This window comes from Salvelinus sp. IW2-2015, linkage group LG28, assembly GCF_002910315.2.
Source record: "Salvelinus sp. IW2-2015 linkage group LG28, ASM291031v2, whole genome shotgun sequence".
NCBI classification, from domain to species: Eukaryota; Metazoa; Chordata; class Actinopteri; order Salmoniformes; family Salmonidae; genus Salvelinus; species Salvelinus sp. IW2-2015.
In genome coordinates, this window is record NC_036868.1 from 9,176,390 (window position 1) to 9,201,443 (window position 25,054).

General features: G+C 45.8%; 1 protein-coding gene across 1 annotated transcript in view; it reads left to right on the plus strand.

Annotated features, from left to right (window-relative positions):
* Positions 1-357: 357 nt before the first annotated feature.
* Positions 358-25,054, plus strand: part of LOC111954452 (laminin subunit alpha-4) — a 36,210-nt gene continuing 11,513 nt past the window's right edge. The window contains 22 exon segments of the mRNA XM_024134673.2: positions 358-749; positions 9,084-9,185; positions 9,537-9,664; positions 9,782-9,862; positions 10,108-10,322; positions 11,487-11,587; positions 11,777-11,957; positions 12,465-12,548; positions 12,679-12,830; positions 15,843-15,953; positions 16,413-16,524; positions 16,824-16,988; positions 17,127-17,320; positions 20,267-20,383; positions 20,942-21,090; positions 21,443-21,584; positions 21,684-21,777; positions 21,878-21,994; positions 22,136-22,321; positions 22,530-22,669; positions 22,832-22,996; positions 23,785-23,930. Of these exon segments, the coding sequence (XP_023990441.1) occupies positions 633-749; positions 9,084-9,185; positions 9,537-9,664; positions 9,782-9,862; positions 10,108-10,322; positions 11,487-11,587; positions 11,777-11,957; positions 12,465-12,548; positions 12,679-12,830; positions 15,843-15,953; positions 16,413-16,524; positions 16,824-16,988; positions 17,127-17,320; positions 20,267-20,383; positions 20,942-21,090; positions 21,443-21,584; positions 21,684-21,777; positions 21,878-21,994; positions 22,136-22,321; positions 22,530-22,669; positions 22,832-22,996; positions 23,785-23,930 (2,999 nt within the window). The 5' untranslated portion in view covers positions 358-632.

Consider the following 25,054-nt stretch of genomic DNA (forward strand, 5'->3'; position numbering starts at 1 on the left):
CTCTCTACCTGGACGAGTGGACCAGAGGGGGTAGGTAGGGCTCTGAGAGGGGTTGGAGGTTGTGTCTGCTTCTCAGCCCCCCCCCCCCCCCKAGGTAAAAGGGTACCATGGAGGGACCCTGCAGACAGAGACGGCTGCTGCCCAACAATACTCAATGTGACTCTGCCAGTCAGAGGGAGATATGCCATCTGGATGACTACACTGTCTGCCTGTCTGAAATACACACTAGTCTAGTGCACCCTGTTGCTCTCTAATTTTCTCTCCCTTTTTATTGCTCCCCCCTCTCTCTCCTCCTCTCTRTCACTCTCCAGACTTCTCATCTGAATGTGATTTATGATCAGGCTCTGGGGAGGCAGGTCCACTGGGGGAGGCATAGGGGGGAGTTGAAAGGAAAGGAGAGGGAGATAGGGAGAGGAGGAAGTACACACTATTTGTTTTATAGGACTTGGGGCTGGACTGAGCTGGCGCTTGCACCGCATCTGTAGGTCGGACCAGTGGAAAAGTTAAACCAACGGGTGCTGCAGAAAGAGGGAGCGAGAGAGCTGCCTGTGTCGCAGAAAGACTTCACTACAGGCAGGACAGGGAGACAGAGAGTGAGAGGGAGCAGCGCTCCACTGGACTTACACACAGACATGTCTGCTACTAAAGCTCTGCCCTGCCTCTGCCTTCTACTCTCCATCGTCCTCTCAGGGATCGTTTGCCCAGCGACTTCCATTGGTTTACATTGGGAACAGCAGTCCGTGATGAAAGTAAGACCAGACATTTTGTTTTTTCTCTGCTTGGCTGGTACAGGATGCACAGCAGGCGTCCAGTTCCTTATCACAGCTAAATACAGAAGACCTGTTGTTATTGCAAACTTTTCCACATTGGATATTATGTCCATGAACTGTGCTGAATGCTTCTGTAGCTAAACTCTAATGGGTTTTGATAGTCACTGCAAGAGAGACAGGTTTGTAAGTCAGACAGTATGCTTCTTAGACTTTTTTGTGAAATGCTGGGGTGGTTTGGGTGTGAGAGGATCTTGCTGTGTGGATCCATATCTCTATGGCCGCAATCTGGCCACTCAGTGCTGCGTATCAACCCTCTCTGTGTTCTGCCTGGGGTCGGGATGTTTGTGGAGGAGCTCCAGCCGAGACCCTGATGAGGGACATATCACTCTCCATTGGCCCGCGCTAGCCACCGGTGGAGCCCTAATGGAAACCAGCTGCCAAGTGTTGAGCAACACACATAGAGGGAACATAGCAAGCAGAAAAGGCATGAGAAACAATACAGGACGTGCTGCTCACACATTTATAGTGGGTAGACTGGGTGCAGGCAGATATTTCCTGTTTGGGGGCCAACGGGGGCCCAAAGAATGGGCATCTATTTTAGAGAGAGACCTTCTATCTCAGGGACACACAGGCAGAACAATGTGCCCAGAGCGAGACTAATGTAAATGTTACCTACTTTGCATTGTGTAAGAGGTCACAGAGAGTCAGAACAATGAATTGAATAGCTATATTTATTTTTGGTTTGCTGAATTTAAGGCAGTTGAGAGAATTTTGATGGGGTGGGGGGAAGGGGAGGAGGGCAGGGAGCAGATCCCCCAGTGTCTAAATTTAGAATTGTCGATCTTCCGCCTCTTGTGAAATTGTTTACTTCTTCTGTGTACATGAGCATTCTAATAGCAGAGACCCATGAGGAGATAGAGGCCTTTCCACTGCAGACATATCGTCTCTGCTCTGTTATTGGATTATGATGAGATTCACATTACCGAGCCATACCCCTTTCCCATCCTCAGAATCTTCCGAGGAGTTTACCARTAAGTCAGAGAGTGAAGCCTTCACTAGGCCCAAAGTCAATAAACTATTTGCCTCTTATTGTGAGGAGTGGGTGCAGGCAGGGAGGGAGAGGGGGGCGCCGGGTTTGTTGTTCCTATTTCAGAGAGAGAGAGAGTCTGCCACAGCCTCAGACCTGAGAAGATGTTGACTTTGGACTGAACTCTTGTTTGGAGCCAATTCTTGTTTTTCTGCCTGAGACCCACTGTATTTATTCATCCCTGTCCCAGAGGCAGAGATAGAGCCAGACTCATGCTTAGTCTCATGTAGGCTACATAACTTATAGCACTTCTGAACACATGATATGAACAGCTAATGATAAATGCATACTGGCAATTCCCTGATAACAGAGTGATGTTGAGACTCAGATTTTTCACTTTAAATTGTATGCCCCAAAAAATAACAATGATTGCAAAGTTAAACAAACCATTAAACTCTGTGCACAAGGAGTGTGAAAAATCTGAGTCTCCGCATCACTCTGTTAACGTGGAATTGCCCTTAACATTTGAAGTTCCACCTTTTAGAAGTGGAGCACAGTGACATAGTCTTTGGGACATGCTGCTGCACATGAAACAGAGAAAGGCTATACTACATGGTGAATGTCATCTTTGTTCTCTACGGTAGTGGGCGCACAGAGAAATAGTTCAGAAATAGCTCACATTACAGAGGACATTCAGAATGGACCAGAAGGCTACAGATGTGAATTGTTTCAATGTTCATGCCATTTAGGAGCGGATTAGAGCATTTACCATGCTGTAAAATATTCCTGAGGGGTTTGTTTTCTGTATCACTGGATTACTCCCTATACCCAGGGGAAACAGTACCAGGAAGTTGGGGTTTGGTGTTTTAATGAAATGGTATTCTGAACTAAAGGATATTTGAATGGGACTCATTCTGGTCCAAACGAACAGAAATTAATGTAGTTAGATATTACATGGGGCAACGTCTGCTGTGTTATATACTTTACACTTCTAAAGTCTACGTCCCAAATGGCACCCTATTCCCTGTTATATATAATGCACTACTTTTGACCAGAGCCCTACTGTATTGGCCCTGGTGGTCAAAGTAGTTCACCATAGGGTAATAAAATCTAAATCAAATCACATTTTATTGGTCAAGTACACATATTTTGCAGATGTTATCGCAGGTGCAGTGAAATGCTAATGTTTATGAACAGTATATGAATATATGACAGTATCTGAATAGAAAAGGTGTGTATACCAGTAGTTATATAGGATGAGCCTTGACTAGAATACAGTATATACATATGAAGTGGGTAAAACAGTATGTAAACATTATTAAAGTGAGCAGTGTTTGCATGGACCATTTCAGGTTGTCAGTGATGTGCACACCGAGGCTTTTCACCCTCTCCACTGCGGCCCTGTCGATGTGGATGGGGGCGTGCTCGCTTTGCTGTCTCCTAGAGTCCACGATCAGTTCATTCGTTTTGTTGACGTTGAAAGATAGTTTTTTTCCCTGGCACCACTCCGCCAGGGCCCTCACCTCCTTCCTGTAGGCGGTCTTGTCATTGTTGGTAATCAGGCCTACAACTGTTGTGTTGTCTGCAAACTTGATGATTTAGTTGGAGGCATGCGTGGCCACGCAGTCATAGGTGAACAGGGAGTACAGGAGGGGGCCGAGGACACACCCTTGTGGGGSCCCCATGTTAAGGATCAGCATAGCGGAGGTGTTGTTGCTTACCTTCACCACCTGGGGTCGGCCCGTCAGGAAATCCAAGACCCAGTTGAACAGGGTGGGGTTCAGATCATTCTAAATCCAGTCATTAGCAATGAAGTGTAATTATTCAGCACTGTCAGCAACCAATAAGACTCTCTGAGAGGACTAGCATTCTGTAGTGCAATAGCCTCAATTGTGATATGGATCTCTAGACTGCTTACTGTTCAGGACCCATTCAGATCATTTTACCTAAATACTGGCATAGATAACACCTACTCTATAGTATGTAATCAGTTGTAATGCAAACATATGTGTGGGAGCAGAAGGTGATTAGAATCGATTGAAATGACCTGTAGTCAATAACCAGGACATCATATAACATCATAACCATATGATGTATAGGCCTGGCCTCATTTATGGTGTGTACTATCGGTCAGAAAAGCCACAGGAAGGAAGGAAAAATCTGCTCTGTGCACAAAAGCACGGCTGTTCACAGGATGTTTCACGAGTTCGTAGGAAAGACATTTCTTTGCCTGACAAATCAAATCAAATTTTATTAGTCACATGCGCCGTTTACAACAGGTGTAGACCTTACGGTGAAATGCTTACTTACAAGCCCCTAACCAACAATGCAGTTTAAAAAATATGTTTAAGAATGAGAGATAAAAGTAACAAGTAGTTAAAGAGCAGCAATAACATAATAATAATAGCGAGACTATATACAGGGGGTTCCAGTACAGAGTCAATCTGCGGGGGCACCAGTTAGTCGAGGTAATTGAGGTACATGTAGGTAGAGTTTTTTAAGTGACTATGCATAGATAATAATAATAATAAGAGTAGCAGTGGCGTAAAAAGGGGGGGGGGGTTGTAGCCCTTTTATTAGATGTTCAGGAGTCTTATGGCTTGGGGGTAGAAGCTGTTTAGAGCCTCTTGGACCTAGACTTGGCGCTCGGTACCGCTTGCCATGCGGTAGCAGAGAGAACAGTCTATAACTAGAGTGGCCTGAGTCTTTGACCATTTTTAGGGCCTTCCTCTGACACCACCTGGTATAGAGGTCCTGGATGTCAGGAAGCTTGGCCCCAGTGATGTACTGGACCGTACGCACTACCCTCTGTAGTGCATTGCGGTCGGAGGCTGAGCATTTGCCATACCAGGCAGTGATGCAACCAGTCAGGATACTCTCGATGGTGCAGCTGTAGAACCTTTTGAGGATCTGAGGACCCATGTCAAATCTTTTCAGTCTCCTGAGGGCGAATAGGATTTGTTGTGCCCTCTCAACGACTGTCTTGGTGTGCTTGGACCTTGTTAGTTTGTTGGTGATGTGGACACCAAGGAACTTAAAGCTCTCAACCTGCTCCACTACAGCCCCGTCGATGAGAATGGGGTCGTGCTCAGTCCTCCTTTTCCTGTAGTCCACAATCATCTCCTTTGTCTTGATCACMTTGAGGGAGAGGTTGTTATCCAGGCACTACATGGCCAGGTCTCTGACCTCCTCCCTATAGGCTGTCTCGTCGCTGTCGGTGATCAGGCCTACTACCACTGTTGTGTCATCGGCAAACTTAATGATGGTGTTGGAGTCGTGCCTGGCCGTGCAGTCATGAGTGAACAGGGAGTACAGGAGGGGACTGAGCACGCACCCCTGAGGGGCCACCGTGTTGAGGATCAGCGTGGCGAATGTGTTGTTCCCTGCCCTTACCAACTGGGGGGGCGGCCCGTCAGGAAGTCCAGGATCCAGTTGCAGAGGGAGGTGTTTAGTCCCATGGTCCTTAGCTAATGGATGAGCTTTGAGGGCACTATGGTGTTGAACGTTGAGCTGTAGTCAATGAATAGCATTCTCGCCAGTTGGTCAACGCATGCTCACAGTACACATCCTGGTAATCCGTCTGGCCCTGCGGCCTTGTGAATGTTGACCTGTTTAAACGTCTTACTCATGTAAGAGAGTGTGATCACACAGTTGTCCGGAACAGTTGGTGCTCTCATACATGTTTCAGTSTTATTTGCCTCGAATCGAGCATAGAAGTAGTTTAGCTCGTCTGGTTGGCTCGTGTCACTGGGCATCTCTCGGCTGTGCTTCCCTTTGTAGTCTGTAATGGTTTGCAAGCCGATGAGCGTCGGAGACGGTGTAGTACGATTCAATCTTAGTCCTGTATTGACACTTTGCCTGTTTGATGGTTTGTCGGAAGGCATAGTGGGATTTCTTATAAGCTTCCGGGTTTGAAAGTCCTGCTCCTTGAAAGCGGCAGCTCTAGCCTTTAGCTCAGTGCGGATGTTGCCTGTAATCCATGGCTTCTGGTTGGGGTATGGACGTATGGTCACTGTGGGGACAACGTCATCGATGCACTTATTGACAAAGCCAATGACAGATGTGGTGTACTCCTCAATGCCATAGGAAGAATCCCGGAACATATTTCAGTCTGTGCTAGCAAAACTGTCCTGTAGCTTAGCATTTGCTTCATCTGATCACTTTTTTTTATTGATCTAGTCACTGGTGCTTCCTGCTTTAACTTTTGCTTGTAAGCAGCAATCAGGAGGATATAATTATGGTCAGATTTGCCAAATGGAGGGCGAGGGAGAGATTTGTACACGACTCTGTGTGTGGTATAAAGGTGGTCTAGACTATTTTCCCCTCTGGTTGCACATTTAACATGCTGATAGAAATTTGGTAAAACAGATTAAAGTTTCCCTGCATTAAAGTCCCGTCCACTAGGAGCACCGCCTCTGGATGAAGTGTTTCCTATTTGCTTATGGCAGAATACAGCTCATTGAGTGCAGTAGATAATGTGGTCTTACAGCTTGTCATGAGATACTTGAGACTTCCTTAATATCGTGCACCAGCTGTTGTTTACATACAGTGGGGGAACAAGTATTTGATACACTGCCGATTTTGCAGGTTTTCCTACTTACAAAGCATGTAGAGGTCTGTAATTTTTATCATAGGTACACTTCAACTGTGAGAGACGGAATCTAAAACAAAAATCCAGAAAATCATATTGTATGATTTTTTAAATAATTAATTTGCATTTTATTGCATGACATAAGTATTTGATACATCAGAAAAGCAGAACTTAATATTTGGTACAGAAACCTTTTTTGCAATTACAGAAGATCATACGTTTCCTGTAGTTCTTGACTAGGTTTGCACACACTGCAGCAGGGATTTTGGCCAACTCCTCCTACAGATCTTCTCCAGATCCTTCAGGTTTCGGGGCTGTCGCTGGGCAATACGGACTTTCAGCTCCCCCAAAGATTTTCTATTGGGTTCAGGTCTGGAGACTGGCTAGGCCACTCCAGGACCTTGAGATGCTTCTTACGGAGCCACTCCTTAGTTGCCATGGCTGTGTGCTTCGTGTCGTTGTCATGCTGGAAGACCCAGCCACGACCCATCTTCAATGCTCTAACTGAGGGAAGGAGGTTTGTTGGCCAAGATCTCGCGATACATGGCCCATCCATCCTCCCTCAATACGGTGCAGTCGTCCTGTCCCTTTGCAGAAAAGCATCCCAAAGAATGATGTTTCCACCTCCATGCTTCACGTGTTGGGATGGTGTTCTGGGGTTGTACTCATACTTCTTCTTCCTCCAAACATGCGAGTGGAGTTAGACCAAAAAGCTCTATTTTTGTCTCATCAAGACACATGACCTTCTCCCATTCCTCCTCTGGATCATCCAGATGGTCATTGGCAAACTTCAGACAGGCCTGGACATGCACTGGCTTAAGCAGGGGGACCTTGCGTGCGCTGCAGGATTTTAATCCATGACGGCGTAGTGTGTTACTAATGGTTTTCTTTGAGACTGTGGTCCAGCCTCTTCAGGTCATTGACCAGGTCCTGCCGTGTAGTCCTGGGCTGATCCCTCACCTTCCTCATGATCATTGATGCCCCACGAGGTGAAATCTTGCATGGAGCCCCAGACCGAGGTGATTGACCGTCATCTTGAACTTCTTCCATTTTCTTAATAATTGTGCCAACAGTTGTTTCCTTCTCACCAAGCTGCTTGCCTATTGTCGTGTAGCCCATCCCAGCCTTGTGCAGGTCTACAATTTTATCCCTGATGTCCTTAACACAGCTCTCTGGTCTTGGCCATTGTGGAGAGGTTGGAATCTGTTTGATTGAGTGTGTGGACAGGTGTCTTTTATACAGGTAACGAGTTCAAACAGGTGCAGTTAATACAGGTAATGAGTGGAGAACAGGAGGGCTTCTTAAAGAAAAACTAACAGGTCTGTGAGAGCCGGAATTCTTACTGGTTGGTAGGTGATCAAATACTTATGTCATGCAATAAAATGCAAATTAATTATTTAAAAATCATACAATGTGATTTTCTGGATTTTTTGTTTTAGATTCCGTCTCTCACAGTTGAAGTGTACCTATGATAAAACATTACAGACCTCTACATGCTTTGTAAGTAGGAAAACCTGCAAAATCGGCAGTGTATCAAATACTTGTTCTCCCCACTGTATATGCATAGTCCGCCACCCCTTGTTTTACCAGACGCCGCTGCTCTATCCTGCCGATACAGCGTATAACCAGCCAGCTGTACAGTATGTTGATAATTTAATACTAAGATAATACAGTTTTTAATGTCCTGTTGGTAGTTTTAATCTTCCTCGTAGGTCGTCGATTTTATTTTCCAATGATTGCKRGTTAGCTAGAAGAACGGAAGCTACGAATTTTCAGAAGGCAGCCCGACCTCCGGCCTGCTATCCCGACCTCACGGCCTGCTAGCGAATAAATCAAGGGGAATTATGCGTCACAACTGGGAGCATATCTCTGGAATGTTTGAGATGTATTGGTGCCTGCCCCTCTGGACACAGCATACGTGTTCCATTGACTGGATGAAACAAGGGGGGAAAACATGGCACTCTTACAACAGGCCAATATGAACAGAGTAGTGTTGTAGGATCAGAACCCTCTTTGAATGGGGTGACTGAAGATCAACAGGATCTGTGGAGGGGGAGTGAGGAGAGGTGTTGCTAAACTCTGATTTCACACTACATTAGGAAACTGCCTTACAGAACAAGTGGCAGAGTGAATTGGCCATGAGAGTTCTGTAAGTAACATTCTGTGAATGACTGAACCACTACTGGCAGTATGCAAGTATCCAATAATGTCATAATTTTGTCTTAGTCAAGTACTGTGCTTTATTGTCACATATTAGAGTAGCTAAATAAGAGAGCACCTTTTTTTCATGACGGAACGTGAGTGTGTTTGATAAGAGATATTGTGAAAGTAGGGGAATGTCGTATCCCATTGATGACGCACAACTTAATCCAGCCTTGCCAAAACGATTCCAGATGCTCTACGTGCTTTCTGAAATTGCTGTTTCAACTTTTAATGTCACGTGCACAAGTACAGAYAAATGCCTTTCTTGCAAGCTCTAAACCTAACAGTGCAGTAATCAATAACAATTTAATACTCTAAATAACATAAGGTAGAATGATAAAGTGCCCCGTAAGCAACTTGGCATTAATGTCAGGAACCATATCACTGGTCAAATGTATTTCTAATCCTAGATCAGATTCAGGGGAAAACTGTTGTGTGTGAAACTGAGGTTGTACTCTGTTTTAAAGAGCTCGTTCATGTTCCCTCTCCCTAGGTGTGTGCAAAACTATATTTCCTCAGTAACCAGAAAAAATGCCTACCATGTAATTGCAAAGGCCATTCAGAAACATGTGAAGATATCACAGGTGTTTGTACAGTAAGTATGACATCCATCCCCTCTATTAATACTTATTATAAACTGGATGGTTCGAGCCCTGAATGCTGATTGGCTGAAAGCTGTGGTATATCAGTCCATTTACCCAGCGTATGACAAAACATTTCTTGTTACTGCTATAATTACGTTGGTAACCAGTTTATAATAGCAATAAGGTACTTCGGGGGTTTGTGGCATATGGCCAATATACCACACCCCCAAATGAAGGGAAATTCTGCAGTTTCAATCAACTTGCTTAATTACACCATGGGGAATACTTCTAGTCTTTTATGATTACTATCTACTATCATATCAGTAATAGATTTAAACTATATTCCACTCTTTACCATGCAGTCATGTCAGGACCACACCACTGGGGATTTCTGTGAAATATGTGAGGATGGATACATGCCTGACGTCTCCAACCACGGACGTCACTCCTGCCAGCCGTGTGCCTGTCCCCTGTCCAGCCCCTCCAACAAGTAAGCTATAGCGTCCGTCCATCCAGACCCTACTGTTGTGCAGGCCGTGCAAAGAGAGGCCTGTATGTTGGCGGGCAGAGCTCACTGACTGACATTCTTTCCGCTGTGTCTGGCCAGCTTTGCAGAGCACTGTGACAGAAGCAGTAACATCCTACGATGCAACTGCCAAGAGGGCTACGCTGGACATTACTGTGAGAGGTCAGTGCTGACAGAACCTTGGCCAACACCATGAGTTAACGCCACCGTGGGAGCAATTACACTCATTATCCTAAATCGGCTCATATAGACAAGTAAAGCTGTTACAATTTCACTATTTATTTTTTCAGGACCTGAACAATAAATATTTGGAAATGCTTTCATATAACAATGATGTTTCAGTGTAAGTGATAACTCATTCTAAATCAAACAATTATTGGCAATCACATTGCATCTTCCTCACCCAGATGTGCTCCAGGTTTCTATGGCAACCCCATGGTGATCGGTGACTCCTGTGAGAGTTGTGACTGTAACGGTAACTCGGACCCCAACCACATCTTCAATGAGTGCCACAACGTGACCGGCTTCTGTCAGAACTGCTGGGGGGACACGGCCGGAGCCAACTGTGAACGGTGTGCCCCGGGTTTCTACGGCGACGCCATCAGTGCCAAGAACTGCAGAGGTGCTTGCCAAGCGTACTGTTAGACATTACTTACCCTACTGAGGCCCTTTGCTCCAATAGGAGCTAAAGGGAATAAGTCAGGTTATAAGGGCACAAGGCGAGACCCAGATGCAGACACGGGAGGCAGATGGGGTTTGAGTCTTTGATATTTATTATCATCCAAAACGGTAGGCAAGAGAATGGTCATGGACAGGCAAAAGGTCAAAACCAGATCAGAGTCCAGGAGGTACAGAGTGGCAGGCAGGCTCGAGGTCAGGGCAGGCAGAGTGGTCAGGCAGGCAGGTACAGAGTCCAGAAACAGGCTAGGGTCAAAACCAGGAGGACTAGAAAAAGAAAATAGAAAAAGCAGGAGCACGGGAAAAACACACTGGTTGACAAACTGGCACAGAGAGACAGGGAACACAGGGATAAATACACCGGGGAAAATAAGCAACACCTGGAGGGAGTGGAGACAATCACAAGGACAGGTGAAACAGATCAGGGTGTGACACATTACTGTCAATGTAGACTACCCATGGAAAAACATCCAAGGGAAAAATAGATATTAATTTGATGTCTGACAATAGTGAAGCTATATCCAGTAATTTGCTCAATTCTGGATTTGAATGCTGCTTTGACGTTGCTCTTGGGGTTAAAGACTTACTATGGATTTGTCTTCTATAGAGCTTTAACAATTTCCCCTTGTTTTGCTCATATAGACATAAGTCAATCACAAGGCTCTATCGGAAACGAAATACGGGGAGGTCTATTTTGTGTGTTTACACAGTTGGGCAGGCTGGGTAGTGAGAATTCCTGCCGTGCTCTAATGACACAATGCCTCAGAGACAGTACAGTACAATTCAGACAACCCTGGCCTGTGTATTATCTAATGCCATGTGCACATCCGTGTAAGAATAGTATCATGGAAAAGTGCTGCATGTTTACCAAATATTAACTTGTAGTTGCTGTTTGGATGAGATAAGTCCAGCTCTAACACACTTGTAGAAAACTATGAAGAATACAACTGAAGAAATGGGAAAAATCCCAATCTACATCACAATCTATTGCAGGATTTTCATTTGTATTTTAGGGCTTTGCTCGGACAGAAATAACAATTTTCATTGTGGCCATGTCATGCTTCTTTGACCCGCTCTGTATTAACTATGAGTGTGTCCTGTGTTACAGTCTGTGAGTGCAGTAAGTGTGGGACAGCTTCGTGTGATGACAGGACAGGGACATGTCACTGTAAGCCTGGTGTCACCGGCCAACTCTGTGACCAATGTGAGGTGAGACGCTCAAGGGCCTTGTCAAGGAGACAGCCTTACAACCATGTGGTCACACAATCACACTGTTGGACAGATTTGCTCAGTAAAGCAGACAATAAGATGAAAGCAGACAAAATCATTAAGGCTACTGTGAATAACAAAAATAACAACCAGATGTCTAACATACTGTATGTCCATTGTGTGCTTTAGGAGGGCCACACAGGTTTCAATAACTGCCAGGGCTGCCATAGTTGTGACTGTGGACCTGCCGGTCTCCGGCCCACCTGTCATCCTCTGACCCACAGCTGCCAYTGCAAACCAGGGGCCGGAGGCCGATACTGCGAGCGTTGCCTCCCAGACTACTGGAACTACGGCCCCTCAGGGTGTCAGAGTAAGTACTGTGCCTGTCTAATCTTGCGAACCACTCAGACCAGTTGGTCAAACATTAAGAACAGATAACATTTTCTGTAGCTAGCAAGCCAGTCCACCATTCCCACACCCACTCATACATGATGACAGGGAGGCATCTGCTGCGATCTGCAACACCGGGACCATCCGTACGCATCTGCACATGACCACAGGCACTAACTGCAGCTGGCAGCTGACTTTCCTCTGACATCACCGTCCGCCCAGTCCTAATTTATCTGCCCAGCTGCCGGAACCATCATCCATCCCACAGCCACACTATAGAGAACCAGGGAACCCCACTACAGATGTGCAGCAGCACTCCTTCCCAGCCAAAAGACCCACCATTGGTTCCATTATATATTTGGTATTTGTACTCCGACTGACTCTCCTATGTCCGGAGGATAAAGCCTTCAACTCGATAAATGGAACTCGACATGTAATCAACTGTAGCTATATGAAATGCATGTGTATGTCTGTTTCTTCCATCCAGAATGTAACTGTGCTAGCAGCCACTGTGATGTGCACACTGGGGAGTGTCTCCCTGAATCCACCACGGTCAACCTCTGCAACATCAGTAAGAGTGTCTGGTTAGAAATAAAAATGAARGTTTCAGTTTATCTTAAACAACCCTTTGTGTTGGATTTTAGCATGACGTGATGTTGGGGAAATTACACACAAATGATTTGTCTCCTCCCTACCACCAGGTTGTGATGAGTGTATCTGGCACCTGATTGGTGACCTGAGGCCGTCCAATAAGACGCTGGACCAGATAAAGGTCAGTGTGTTGAACATCTCCACTGGGGCTGCAGCCAACGACAGGATCAAGTACTACAACTACACCGCCCAACGTCTGCAGGTACAGTAAATAAAATGTTCAAATCAAATGTTATTTGTCACATACAAATGGTTAGCAGATGTTAATGCGAGTGTAGCGAAATGCTTGTGCTTCTAGTTCCGACCATGCAGTAATATCTAACAAGTAATCTAACCTAACAATTTCACAACAACTACCTTATACACACAAGTGTAAAGGAATGAATAAGAATATGTACATACAAATATATGAATGAGCAATGGCCGAACGGCATAGGCAAGATGCAGTAGATGGTATAGAGTATAGTATATACTGTACATATGAGATGAGTAATGTAGGGTATGTAAACATTATTTAAAGTGTCATTGTTTAAAGTGGCTAGTGATACATTTATTACATCCATTTTTCATTATTAAAGTGGCTAGAGATGAGTCAGTATGTTGGCAGTAGCCACTCAATGTTAGTGATGGCTGTTTAACAGTCTGAAGGCCTTGAGATAGAAGCTGTTTTTCAGTCTCTCGGTCCCCGCTTTGATGCACCTGTACTGACCTCGCCTTCTGGATGATAGCGGGGTGAAGAGGCAGTGGCTCGGGTGGTTGTTGTCCTTGATTATCTTTTTGGCCTTCCTGTGACATCGGGGGGTGTAGGTGTCCTGGAGGGCAGGTAGTTTGCCCCCGGTGATGCGTCGTGCAGACCTCACTACCCTCTGGAGAGCCTTACGGTTGTGGGCGGAGCAGTTGCCGTACCAGGCGGTGATACAGCCCGACAGAATGCTCTCCATTGTGCATCTGTAAAAGGTTGTGAGTGTTTTTGGTGACAAGCCTAATTTCTTTAGCCTCCTGAGGTTGAGGAGGTGCTGCTGCGCCTTCTTCACCACGCTGTCTGTGTGGGTGGACCATTTCAGTTTGTCCGTGATGTGTACGCCGAGGAACTTAAAACTTTCCACCTTCTCCACTACTGTCCCGTCAATGTGGATTGGGGGCTGCTCCCTCTGCTGTTTCCTGAAGTCCACGATCATCTCTTTTGTTTTGTTGACATTGAGTGTGAGGTTATTTTCCTGACACCACACTCCGAGGGCCCTCACCTCCTCCCTGTAGATCGTCTCGTCGTTGTTGGTAATCAAGCCTACCACTGTAGTGTCGTCTGCAAACTTGATGATTGAGTTGGAGGCGTGCATGGCCACGCAGTCATGGGTGAACAGGGAGTACAGGAGAGGGCTGAGAACYCACTCTTGTGGGGCTCCAGTGTTGAGGATCAGTGGGGTGGAGATGTTGTTTCCTACCCTCACCACCTGGGGGCGGCCCGTCAGGAAGTCCAGGACCTAGTTGCACAGGGCGGGGTCGAGACCCAGGGTCTATGGTGTTAAATGCTGAGCTGTTGTCGATGAACAGCATTCTTACATAGGTATTCCTCTTGTCCAGATGGGTTAGGGCAGTGTGCAGTGTGATTGCGATTGCGTCGTCTGTTGACCTATTGGGGCGGTAAGCAAATTGGAGTGGGTCTAGGATGTCAGGTAGGTTGGAGGTGATATGGTCCTTGACTAGTCTCTCAAAGCACTTCATGATGARGGAAGTGAGTYCTACGGGGCGATAGTCATTTAGCTCAGTTACCTTCGCTTTCTTGGGAACAGGAACAATGGTGGCCCTCTTGAAGCATGTGGTAACAGCAGAGTGGGATAAGGTGCTCTGAGGATGCGGCTGGGGATGCCGTTTGGGCCGGCAGCCTTGCGAGGGTTAACATGTTTAAATGTTTTACTCACGTTGGCTGCAGTGAAGGAGAGCCCGCAGGCCGTGTCAGTGGCACTGTGTTGTCCTCAAAGCGAGCAAAGAAGTRGTTTAGTTTCCCTGTGAGCAAGACATCGTGGTCCGCGAAGGGGCTGGTTTTCCTTTTGTAGTCCGTGATTGACTGTAGACCCTGCCACAAACCTCTCGTGTCTGAGCCGTTGAATTGCGACTCTACCTTGTCTCTATACTGACGCTTAGCTTGTTTGATTGCCTTGCGGAGGGAATAGCTACACTGTTTGTATTCGGTCATGTTTCCGGTCACCTTGCCCTGATTAAAAGCAGTGGTTCGCGCTTTCAGTTTCGCGTGAATGCTGCCACCAATCCACGGTTTCTGGTTGGGGAATGTTTTAATAGACGCTGTGGGTACAACATCACCGATGTACTTGCTAATAAACTCGCTCACCAAATCAGCGTATTCATCAATGTTATTGTTCGACGCTATGCGGAACATATCCCAGTCCACGTGATCGAAGCAATCTTGAAGCGTGGAATCCGATTGTTCGGACCAGCGTTGAACAGACCTGAGCACGGGCGCTTCCTGTTTTAGTTTCTGTCTATAGGCTGGGAGCAACAAAATGGAGTTGTGGTCAGATTTTCTGAAAGGAGGGCGGGGAAGGGCTTTATATGCGTCGCTGAAGTTAGAATAACAATGATCCAGGGTTTTGCCAGCCTGGGTCGCGCATTCGATATGCTGATCAAATTTAGTGAGCCTTGTTTTCAGATTAGCCTTGTTAAAATCCCCAGCTACAATAAATGCAGCCTCAGGATATGTGGTTTCCAGTTTACATAGAGTCAAATCAAGTTCTTTCAGGGCCGTCGATGTGTCTGATTGGGGCGGGATATACACAACTGTGATTATGATCGAAGAGAATTCTCTTGGTAGATAATGCGGTCGGCATTTGATTGTAAGGTATTCTAGGTCAGGTGAACAAAAGGACTTGAGTTCCTGTATGTTGTTAAGATCACACCACGTACAGCCTTTCTCTCTGCACAGGCTGATATAGTTGGGACTCAAGATGTTTATACACACCTATATTATCAGTTCATTCTGATTTAAACAAGACAAATAAGCAGCTCAACTAGCGGAGTTTTTGTAAAATAAAGGTTGGCAAATATCATACACCAACCAACCAACCAACTAACCAGCCAATATAACAACCATTGTACTGTGTGAATCACATAATTTTCTTCTGACAATCCTAACATGAATTTACTGTATTGTAATAGTGTTGTGTAAGTGTATCCCATTACCCCTATGTTTTGTTTCCAGACACAGTTTGTGAACTGGAGGAACAAGTCAGCTCTGATGAGGATCCAGACTGGGCAGCTGGAGGTGGCCAGCGCTGTTCTACTCTTAGACATTAACCATCTTGCAGAGACGGTAAGAGGACACCTTCATCACTCATCTAACTCACGCACACTCCTCTTCCTTCCTRCTTTCATAGTTGACATTTCTCTGGAGGTGAAATAAAGTCCAAATACAAAAACCAACATATAGTTAATTCATACTAACTCAAATGTTTTTGTTGCATGCTTCGTAAACAACTGGTGTAGACTAAAAATGTAAACTATTTAGCAGTCTTCTGGCTTGGGGGTAGAAGCTGTTCAGGGTCCTGTTGGTTCCAGAACTAAATCTCCCACTACTCGATTTAGCATTTTAATGTTAATGTCTGTCATGAGAGACTAAGGTTATGCAGTTCAGTTATCTCTGAGCCATCAAATCTGTTTAAGTTGAGCTTGTAGTGGTGGTATCCAGAATGTGTCATTGATTTTTGTGTTCTGTGGTGTTTGTCATGTCTTGACTATGTAATTGATCTGTGTGCTGTTTGCTGTGGGCCAGGAGAGTGTAGTGAAGTCCTTGGGGGACAGAGTGGATGACGACACACTACAGAGCGTCACTCTGGCTGATGAGCTGACAACTAACCTTACCGCCCTCAACGTGCTGATTGAAGGTATTGTTAAGCCTGCTAAAGATACACTGCTATGCCTCTCTGAGTACCGTACACCTCCCCCATTATTCATAATGCTTCTAGGTTTGTTATAAATGTTGATATATGATATCCAATTACTTTTTAAGCCCGCCTTGCCTTAAGATTTAAATCCAAATCACCTTTGCTGTATTTCCTACTGCCATCCATTGATCAGCACGTGTTTATGAGGGTGCTTTTGGTAGTGGAGCCTCTGTCATGTCCCATAGCCATATCCCATCCTTCCTTCCCCCTGTGCTCTGTGTCGTGTCTGTATCTCACAGAGATGATCAGTGACTGGGAGATGTACAGTGTCCATCAGGATCTGGACCCAGAGATCATCAGACAGAAGACAGCTGTTGCCGAGGGCATGGTGGCCTGGATGAAGAAACTGGACCTTTCCCCAAAAGAGCCCATCGCCACCGATGAGTCAATCGAGGCCCACGACCGTGAGAAAAAACGCACACACTCACACATACTGTAGACACATCCACACAAAGAAACACACACGCTACAGACGCGTTATAATGGGGAGGTAGAGACAAGCTTTGTGGTCTTGTGTATTTACAAATGTGTGTGTTGTCCAGTCCTTAGACGCATGCGTCAGCTGGAGAAGAAGCTGATCAGTACAGACAGCCGCATGGCCCCGGTACGGGAGGTGCTCTCCCGCTTCACCAACAAGCTCTCTGAGGCCCAGGAGATCCTCCAGAAGGCTGCCAACACTGTCCAGGAGACGGAAGACATGAACAAAGCCAACACCGTCAAATTCCAGAGGAGTGAGGTGACTTCCCACGACCCCGGGATCAGCTTAGACCAGAGCGTGCCGTCTGGAGCCTCTCTCCTCCTGCCTCCCCAAATGCCTCTAGCCGACTGACTGGCTGCCTGACTGACTTTATGCCTTCCCTACTGGCTGCCCGACTCCCTGGCTCTCTGCTTGCCTGACTCCCTGGCTCTCGCTTGCCGACTCCCTGCGTCTCTGCTTGCCTGACTCCCTGGCTCTCTGCTTGCCTGACTCCCTGGCTCTTTCTGCTTGCCTGGACTCCCTGGCTCTCTGCTTGCTACTCCTGCTCTCTGTTGCCTGACTCCCTGGCTCTCTGCTTGCCTGACTCCCTGGCTCTCTGCTTGCCTGACTCCTTGGCTCTCTGCTTGCCTGACTCCCGGCTCTCTGCTTGCCTGACTTCCTGGCTCTCTGTGTTTGTCAGCATGGTTTCGTTACCACAGCTCACTCGTATCACTAGTCACTTTAAACAATGCCACTTTAAAATGTTTACATGTCTTACATTACTCATATCATATGTATATACTGTGTTTTATGCCATCTATTGCACCTTGCCTATGCGCTCGGCCATCACTCATTCATATATTTACATGTACAATTCTCATTCACCCCTTGTATTTCTGTGTATTAGGTAGTTGTTGGGGAATTGTTAGGTTACTTGTTAGATATTTCTGCACTGTCGGAACCAGAAGCACAAGCATTTCGATCCACTCGCATTAACATCTGCTAACCATGTGTATGTGACCAATAACATTTGATTTGATAGCACCCAGCTAAAGAGATCAGTGCAGCTCCAGCCTGCTCTGAGGTCAGCCTCAGCCTGCTCTGAGGTGCAGCTCCAGCCTGCTCTGAGGTGCAGCTCCAGCCTGCTCGAGGTGCAGCTCCAGCCTGCTCTGAGGTGCATCAGTGCCGTCTGCCTTTATCTTCCCTCTGAATGTTGCAGGAATTCAGCTTGACTTTATCACTGGAAAGCAACTGTCCTTCTCCTTCCAAGGAATAGACCAGATATTCCCTCTCTGCCATACAGTATGGGGACTGTAGTTGTTCCAAACATCTGCCAGAGAACTCAGTTACCCATGGTATTTAGTAGTAGAGAACAATAAGAGAGAAACAGCTGTTAGGGATTGTTAGGAGGCACAGAGTGGGGGGTAGATACATTATTGTACAACACAAGCGTAACCCCTAGCCCATATAAAGAGGATATGCCCTTAGAGTTGAATACCCACAGCTACCTGAATGTGTACAGTCATTTTGTACAGCTCCTTAACGTTTCCTCAGTCTGAGGCATGAGACTTGTTAGACAACTGAAAGATTTTCCATAATGTTTATAGATCCCAAATACAATACAACAAGCCTGTTTCCTATTCATTATTGTGTGAAATCCTGAGGGGTTGCGATTCTTAATTTATACCAGAGACTGGCCCTATTGTCATGCACAATGTTCATTATGTGCCCATTGTGGTTGTGCTGTAATGAAGGCTGGAGCTAGGAGCAACCAGCTGCTGCAGTGAAGGCTGGAGCAGGAGCAACCAGCTGCTGCAGTGAAGGCTGGAGATAGGAGCAACCAGCTGCTGCAGTGAAGGCTGGAGCTAGGAGCAACCAGCTGCTGCAGTGAAGGCTGGAGCTAGGACCAACCAGCTGCTGCAGTGAAGGCTGGATCTAGAACAACCAGCCGCTGCAGTGAAGGCTGGAGCCAGAAGCAACCAGCTGCTGCAGTGAAGGCTGGAGCTAGGAGAACCAGCTGCTGCAGTGAAGGCTGGAGCTAGGAGCAACCAGCTGCTGCAGTGAAGGCTGGATCTAGAACAACCAGCGCTGCAGTGAAGGCTGGGTGCAGGAGCAACCAGCTGCTGCAGTGAAGGCTGAGCTAGGAGCAACCAGCCTGCTGCAGTGAAGGCTGGAGCTAGAGCAACCAGCTGCTGCAGTGAAGGCTGGAGCTAGGAGCAACCAGCTGCTGCAGTGAAGGCTGGAGCTAGGAGCAACCAGCTGCTGCGTGAAGGCTGGAGCTAGAACAACCAGCCGCTGCAGTGAAGGCTGGAGCCAGAAGCAACCAGCTGCTGCAGTGAAGGCTGGAGCTAGGAGCAACCAGCTGCTGCAGTGAAGGCTGGAGCTAGGAGCAACCAGCTGCTGCAGTGAAGGCTGGAGCTAGGAGCAACCAGCTGCTGCAGTGAAGGCTGGAGCTAGGAGCAACCAGCTGCTGCAGTGAAGGCTGGAAGGCTAGAACAACCAGCTGCTGCAGTGAAGGCTGGAGCCAGAAGCAACCAGCTGCTGCAGTGAAGGCTTAGAGCTAGAGCAACCAGCTGCTGCAGTGAAGGCTGGAAGTAGAACAACCAGTGCTGCAGTGAAGGCTGGAGCCAGAAGCAACCAGCTGCTGCAGTGAAGGCTGGAAGTAGAACAACCAGCTGCTGCAGTGAAGGCTGGAGCGAGGAGCAACCAGCTGCTGCAGTGAAGGCTGGAGCTAGGACAACCAGCTGGTGCAGGGCTGTATGTGTGTGTTATCTCCTTGATCTGGGCCTCGGCTTCAAATATTTTCCGTGAATGGTGTACTGTCCAAACAGGAGGCCGACCATAATCTGGGGCTCTTCCTTCCCATAGCAGATTAGTCAACACAAGTCGTGGCAGGAGAAACACAGCCAGGGTTACTATGGGAGAAAGAGAGTGTTACTGTACCATACTCATAACTGCTGTCAACACATATTTCTCTCTTGCCTCTTTAGGGCAAAATACAAGTTGTTAAAGGGAGTGCTATAAATGAAATGTTGATGTTCAGCATCGATTAGGCCTGCAGCTTTCATTTGACATTTGAAATGATTCTACCTATGATTTATCTACTTTTATGATACGAGTGTTCATATGGGAGAGATACATAACCTGTACTCTCTACACAATGTATATTCTCGGTACTATACAGTAGTCAGAGTATTCACTAATCCTGTCCACTCTCTCTCCCAGGCCAAGCAGCAGGAGCTGATAGAGAACTACGAAGCTGTGAATGACACCTTGCAGATGGCTAAAGACCTTATCATGGACACTGAAAATACTGTGGCCGAGATGCATCTCCTGGTGCAGGTAAGGCCTGTTCTCGGCCTGTATACTCTTAGGAAAAAGGCTTCCAAAAGGGTTCTTCGGCTGTCCCCATAGGATAACCTTTCTTGGTTCCAGGTAGAACCCTTTTAGTTTCCATTTAGAATCCTCTGGGGAAATGGTTCTACATGGAACCCAAAAGTATTCCACCTGGAACCAAAAAGGGTTCTTCAAAGGGTTCTCCTATGAGGACAGCCGAAGAACACTTTTAGGTTCTAGATAGAAAAAAAGGCTAAGAGTGTCTGCCTGAAAGCTTTGTGTTTTGGACCCCCTCAATGAGGTCATCATGTAATGTTTCAGTTCATGTGTTGAATATGGACTGACAGGGAGAGTCCCATGTACTGGTCTATGCAATCCATAACAAATTTAACAGACAGACAAAATGAGAGACACATTTTTGGAATTGATTGGGATCGAAAAAGCCACTGCTTCTTTGAACAATTCCCCTTTAAGTCAATTGCCTCTCTATTGGGTTACTCAGTAGGGAAATAGAATCATTCAGAGGTAATATTGTTAGTTAAGTTGTGGAATGTGTCTGTGTAGAACGTGACTGAATACCACGCTGCGATCGACGGCGCCAGCAAAGGGCTGCAGGAGAAGACTGAGGTGCTGCCCCTGGCAGACAGAGTCCTGGTCCAGAGAGCCCAGGACCACGCAGAGGACCTCCAGAGTCAAGCGGACGAGCTGGAGTAGTGAGCAGTAGTGATGTTACATAGTAGTGATCTAATCATTGCATCACTCTAAACACTCCTCCTTAGTCCATGATAAATGCACATCACATTGTAGAACCAACCAACTACTAAGCACAACTACACTTGAATATCCTCTACTCCATGATAATGGACACCACATTCAAGATACAAAATCACCACTGAACATGTTTATCCAAAACTGGATAAAAGCACCATTGAAAGGCCACCCTTTAATGTACAGTAGTAGCACCAGTTAAAAGTAGGCCAGCACTTCAGCTATGTTCCTTATCCTCAATGCTTTACAAACATTCTAACCAGACATTGATTTTGTGGTATGTTTCTTTTCACCTAGTAATCTGAAACGCAGTGATGCCAACGGCTTCGTGCAGAAGGCTCTGGATACAGCCAATGTGTACAACAACATAGTCCAGTACATCGAAGAGGCCAACATCACTGGACTGACAACAATGGATTTAGCAACAAGAGCTGAGGATGTAGGTTGTCTGAAATGCACAATTAGCTACATATCATATATTTAGGCTACTGTACAGTGATTTTCGCTTGGTAACCTAAAACTGTGCTGTCTATGGCAGGCCAGCGATGGGATCAACACCCAGCTGGGGTTTCTGAAGACCCAGAGTGAGAATGTCCTCAAGGAATCTGTTTCATTGCACTCTGAGCAATTCGGTATGACACATTTTCTGGTTCAGCATTGTTTGATTATTGTTAGAGACTAGCTTGTACAGGTTATCCTCAGTGATGATGCATGTGTGAATTATCTCCACAGAGGTTGAAGCTGAGGTTCTGGACAAGATGAAATACATTGAGGARACCAAGGAGACCATGGATGACAACACCAAAAAACTAGCGGTAGTACTGAAAGATATCAAGGGAATTGAGCCAGGTAAAACACATTATTTTTCTGTCCCATAGCCTATCTAGGGTCTCTGACATACACATCATTGTATTCACTGCCCTTCCAAGGTTGCTCTCCTTATGTCCTTAGTGAAAAAAAATTGTTCTGAATTCCACTCTGATCTTCCAGGCAGAACCACCAAGCGTCTGGAGCTCACCAAGGAGGTGGCTGAAGGCACCCTGAACCGGTCAGTGGAGGTCCTGCAGACCATCACCCCCATCCACGAGAAGGTAGAGGAGTGGGCCACCAACATGAAGAACCAAGATTACTCTGCTGCAGCCTTTGACCGCGCTGTAGTCTCTGCTGGGGAAGCAGGTACAGTACACTCATACAGACTACAGCATTTCAATCCTCAACAGAGAAGACTTAATGACTAAGCATTACACTGAAACTAGTAAGTGTAAAACTGAACAGAGATTCTCAGAATAAAATGCTCTGTGGTTGTGGTGGCTTAATAGAAAAAAGTAGTTGAATTATTGTTGTAAATAGTCCTCTTCCTCTCCATCTATGGTGGTGTTTTTAGTGGAGAACCTGTCTGAGCTGGTCCCTGAACTKCTGGATAAGCTGCGTGTGGTGGAGGAGAAGAACCAAGTGAACAATGTGACCACTAACATCATGAGGATCAGAGAGCTCATTGCCCAGGCCAGGAGTGTGGCCAAGAAGGTCAATATTATCACCTTAACAATCACTATATCACAACCGAAATGTACTTTCAACCACCTATGATGAGTAAAATCCTATATAGTCTCACCTTACTATAATCCCAAGTCGTGTTCGTAATCAAGGTCGTATGACACGGATATATCATGTTTTGTCACACCATAGGTCCAAGTGTCCATGAAGTTCAACGGTCAGTCATCGGTTCAGGTGCAGCCCCACACCAACCTGGAGGACCTGAAGACAGTGACCACCATYAGCCTGTTCATCAGGGTGGACCCAGATAAGGACCCTATCGAGGACCGCTTCATCTTCTATCTGGGAGACAGAAACGTGAGGATGCTCGGGGGAGAGGAGGGACAGGGAATAGGGAGCAGGGCTGATGCTGGGTTCAGCAGCTTGGCTCTTCTCTAAAGCAGATATGTTTGTCCTGTATAGCCAACTCGTGCTGTTGTGATGTCACTACTATGGGAGTTTGCCATACAGCATAAACACATCTGGGATCAGGATAGCAGCATAGACCACAATGGCCCCTGTGATCTTACTGAGGCATTGTTCTGTTGTGTGCAAGAAGTGGGTGGGTGGGAGGAGAGGGGTGCAGAATGGCCCAGATCTGCTATTGAAACTTCCCAGACTTGGACCCTGAGGACGGCCTGAGATGAAAGGGAGAGCAGCTTGTGTGCAGATTAATGGTTTGTTGTCATTATGTGAGCAGGAGAGGCCTTTGAAAGCAAACGGTTGCCGTTTTTGAAAGGTTTCCAGGAAACCCCTGTTAACAATGTGTGTGCCACTGCCTTCAAAGTCGGGGATCCTTTACATAAATGGCGTTATCCCCCACCCATAGGGGCTTATTGACAGCAGGGCAGATCTCTCCTCTCTGGGCCTCTCTGTTCTCATTAACGATGCTGCTTACCCTGGTGATTCTGCCACTGCTGTAAATTATGCAGTGGTGTTGCTTAGAAATGTCAATCTCAGTGACCATTCGTTGGTTTTATGAAACCAAAGATTTGGATGCTTTGCTTTTCCTGAAAAGAGCACAGGCAGGGATTCCATATTACAGTACATGCATTATATGTTGTATAAAACCTGTAACCTTGGTTTTTGTCCTATATATCATATAGGGTAGGAAGGACTACATGGGTCTGGCAATCAAGAATGACAACCTGGTGTACGTCTACAAACTGGGAGAGGAAGATGTCGAGATCCCACTTGGTTCAAAGCCTGTCAGCCAATGGCCTCCAGTCTTCAACCTCATCAAAGTGGAGAGGTATAGTAGAGTATTTCCTAAGAAACAGATCCACACAGATTGACTATCATATTCTGGAAGCAGATCAGTTAATGCTTTTTAGACAAGACTTCTGTCGTGTCTGCTGTCATGCCATACATGTTTGGCATCATGACTGACAACCAATGACAAAGGACTTGGCTAAAGCACATACAGTACAGACAGAGGTGGAAAAAGTACTGAATTGTCATACTTGAGTAAAAATAAAGATACCTTAATATAAAATGACTCAAGTAAAAATGAAAGTCACCCAGTAAAATACTACTTGAGTAAAAGTCTAAAAGTATCTGGTATTAAATGTACTTAAGTACAGTGGTGGAAAAAGAACTCAACTGTCATACTTGAGTAAAAGTAAAATGAAATGCTATACATCAAATTCCTTATATTAAGCAAACCAAACGACACGATTTCCTTATTATTATTATAATATTTTTTTTACAGCCAGGGGCACACTCCACCACTCAGACATAATACAAATTCTTAGTTTGTAAATTAAGTGAGTCTGCCAGATCAGAGGCAGTAGGGATGACCAGGGACGTTCTCTTGATAAGTTTGTAAATTTAACCATTTTCCTGTACTGCTAAGCATTCAAATTGTAATGAGTACTTTTGGGTGTATGTATGGAGTTTATAAGTACATTATCCGAGCAGCTAACCGATCGCTGCAGCTGTACATAGTCCATCTGTAAACTACCCACCCAATTTACCTACCTCACCCCCCATACTGCTTTTATTTATTTACTTTTCTGCTCTTTTGCACACCAGTATCTCTTCTTGCACATGATCATCTGATGATTTATCACTCCAGTGTTAATCTGCTAAATTGTAATTATTCGATTTATTGCCTACCTCATGCCTTTTGCACACATTGTATATAGATTCTCTTTTTTTCTACCATGTTATTGACTTGTTTATTGTTTACTCCATGTGTAACTCTGTGTTGTCTGTTCACACTGCTATGCTTTATCTTGGCCAGGTCGCAGTTGCAAATGAGAACTTGTTCTCAACTAGCCTACCTGGTTAAATAAAGGTGAAATAAAAAAAATAMAAAATAAAAATTTTCTTTTGGAATGTAGTGAAGTAAAAGTAAAAGTAGTCAAAAATTAT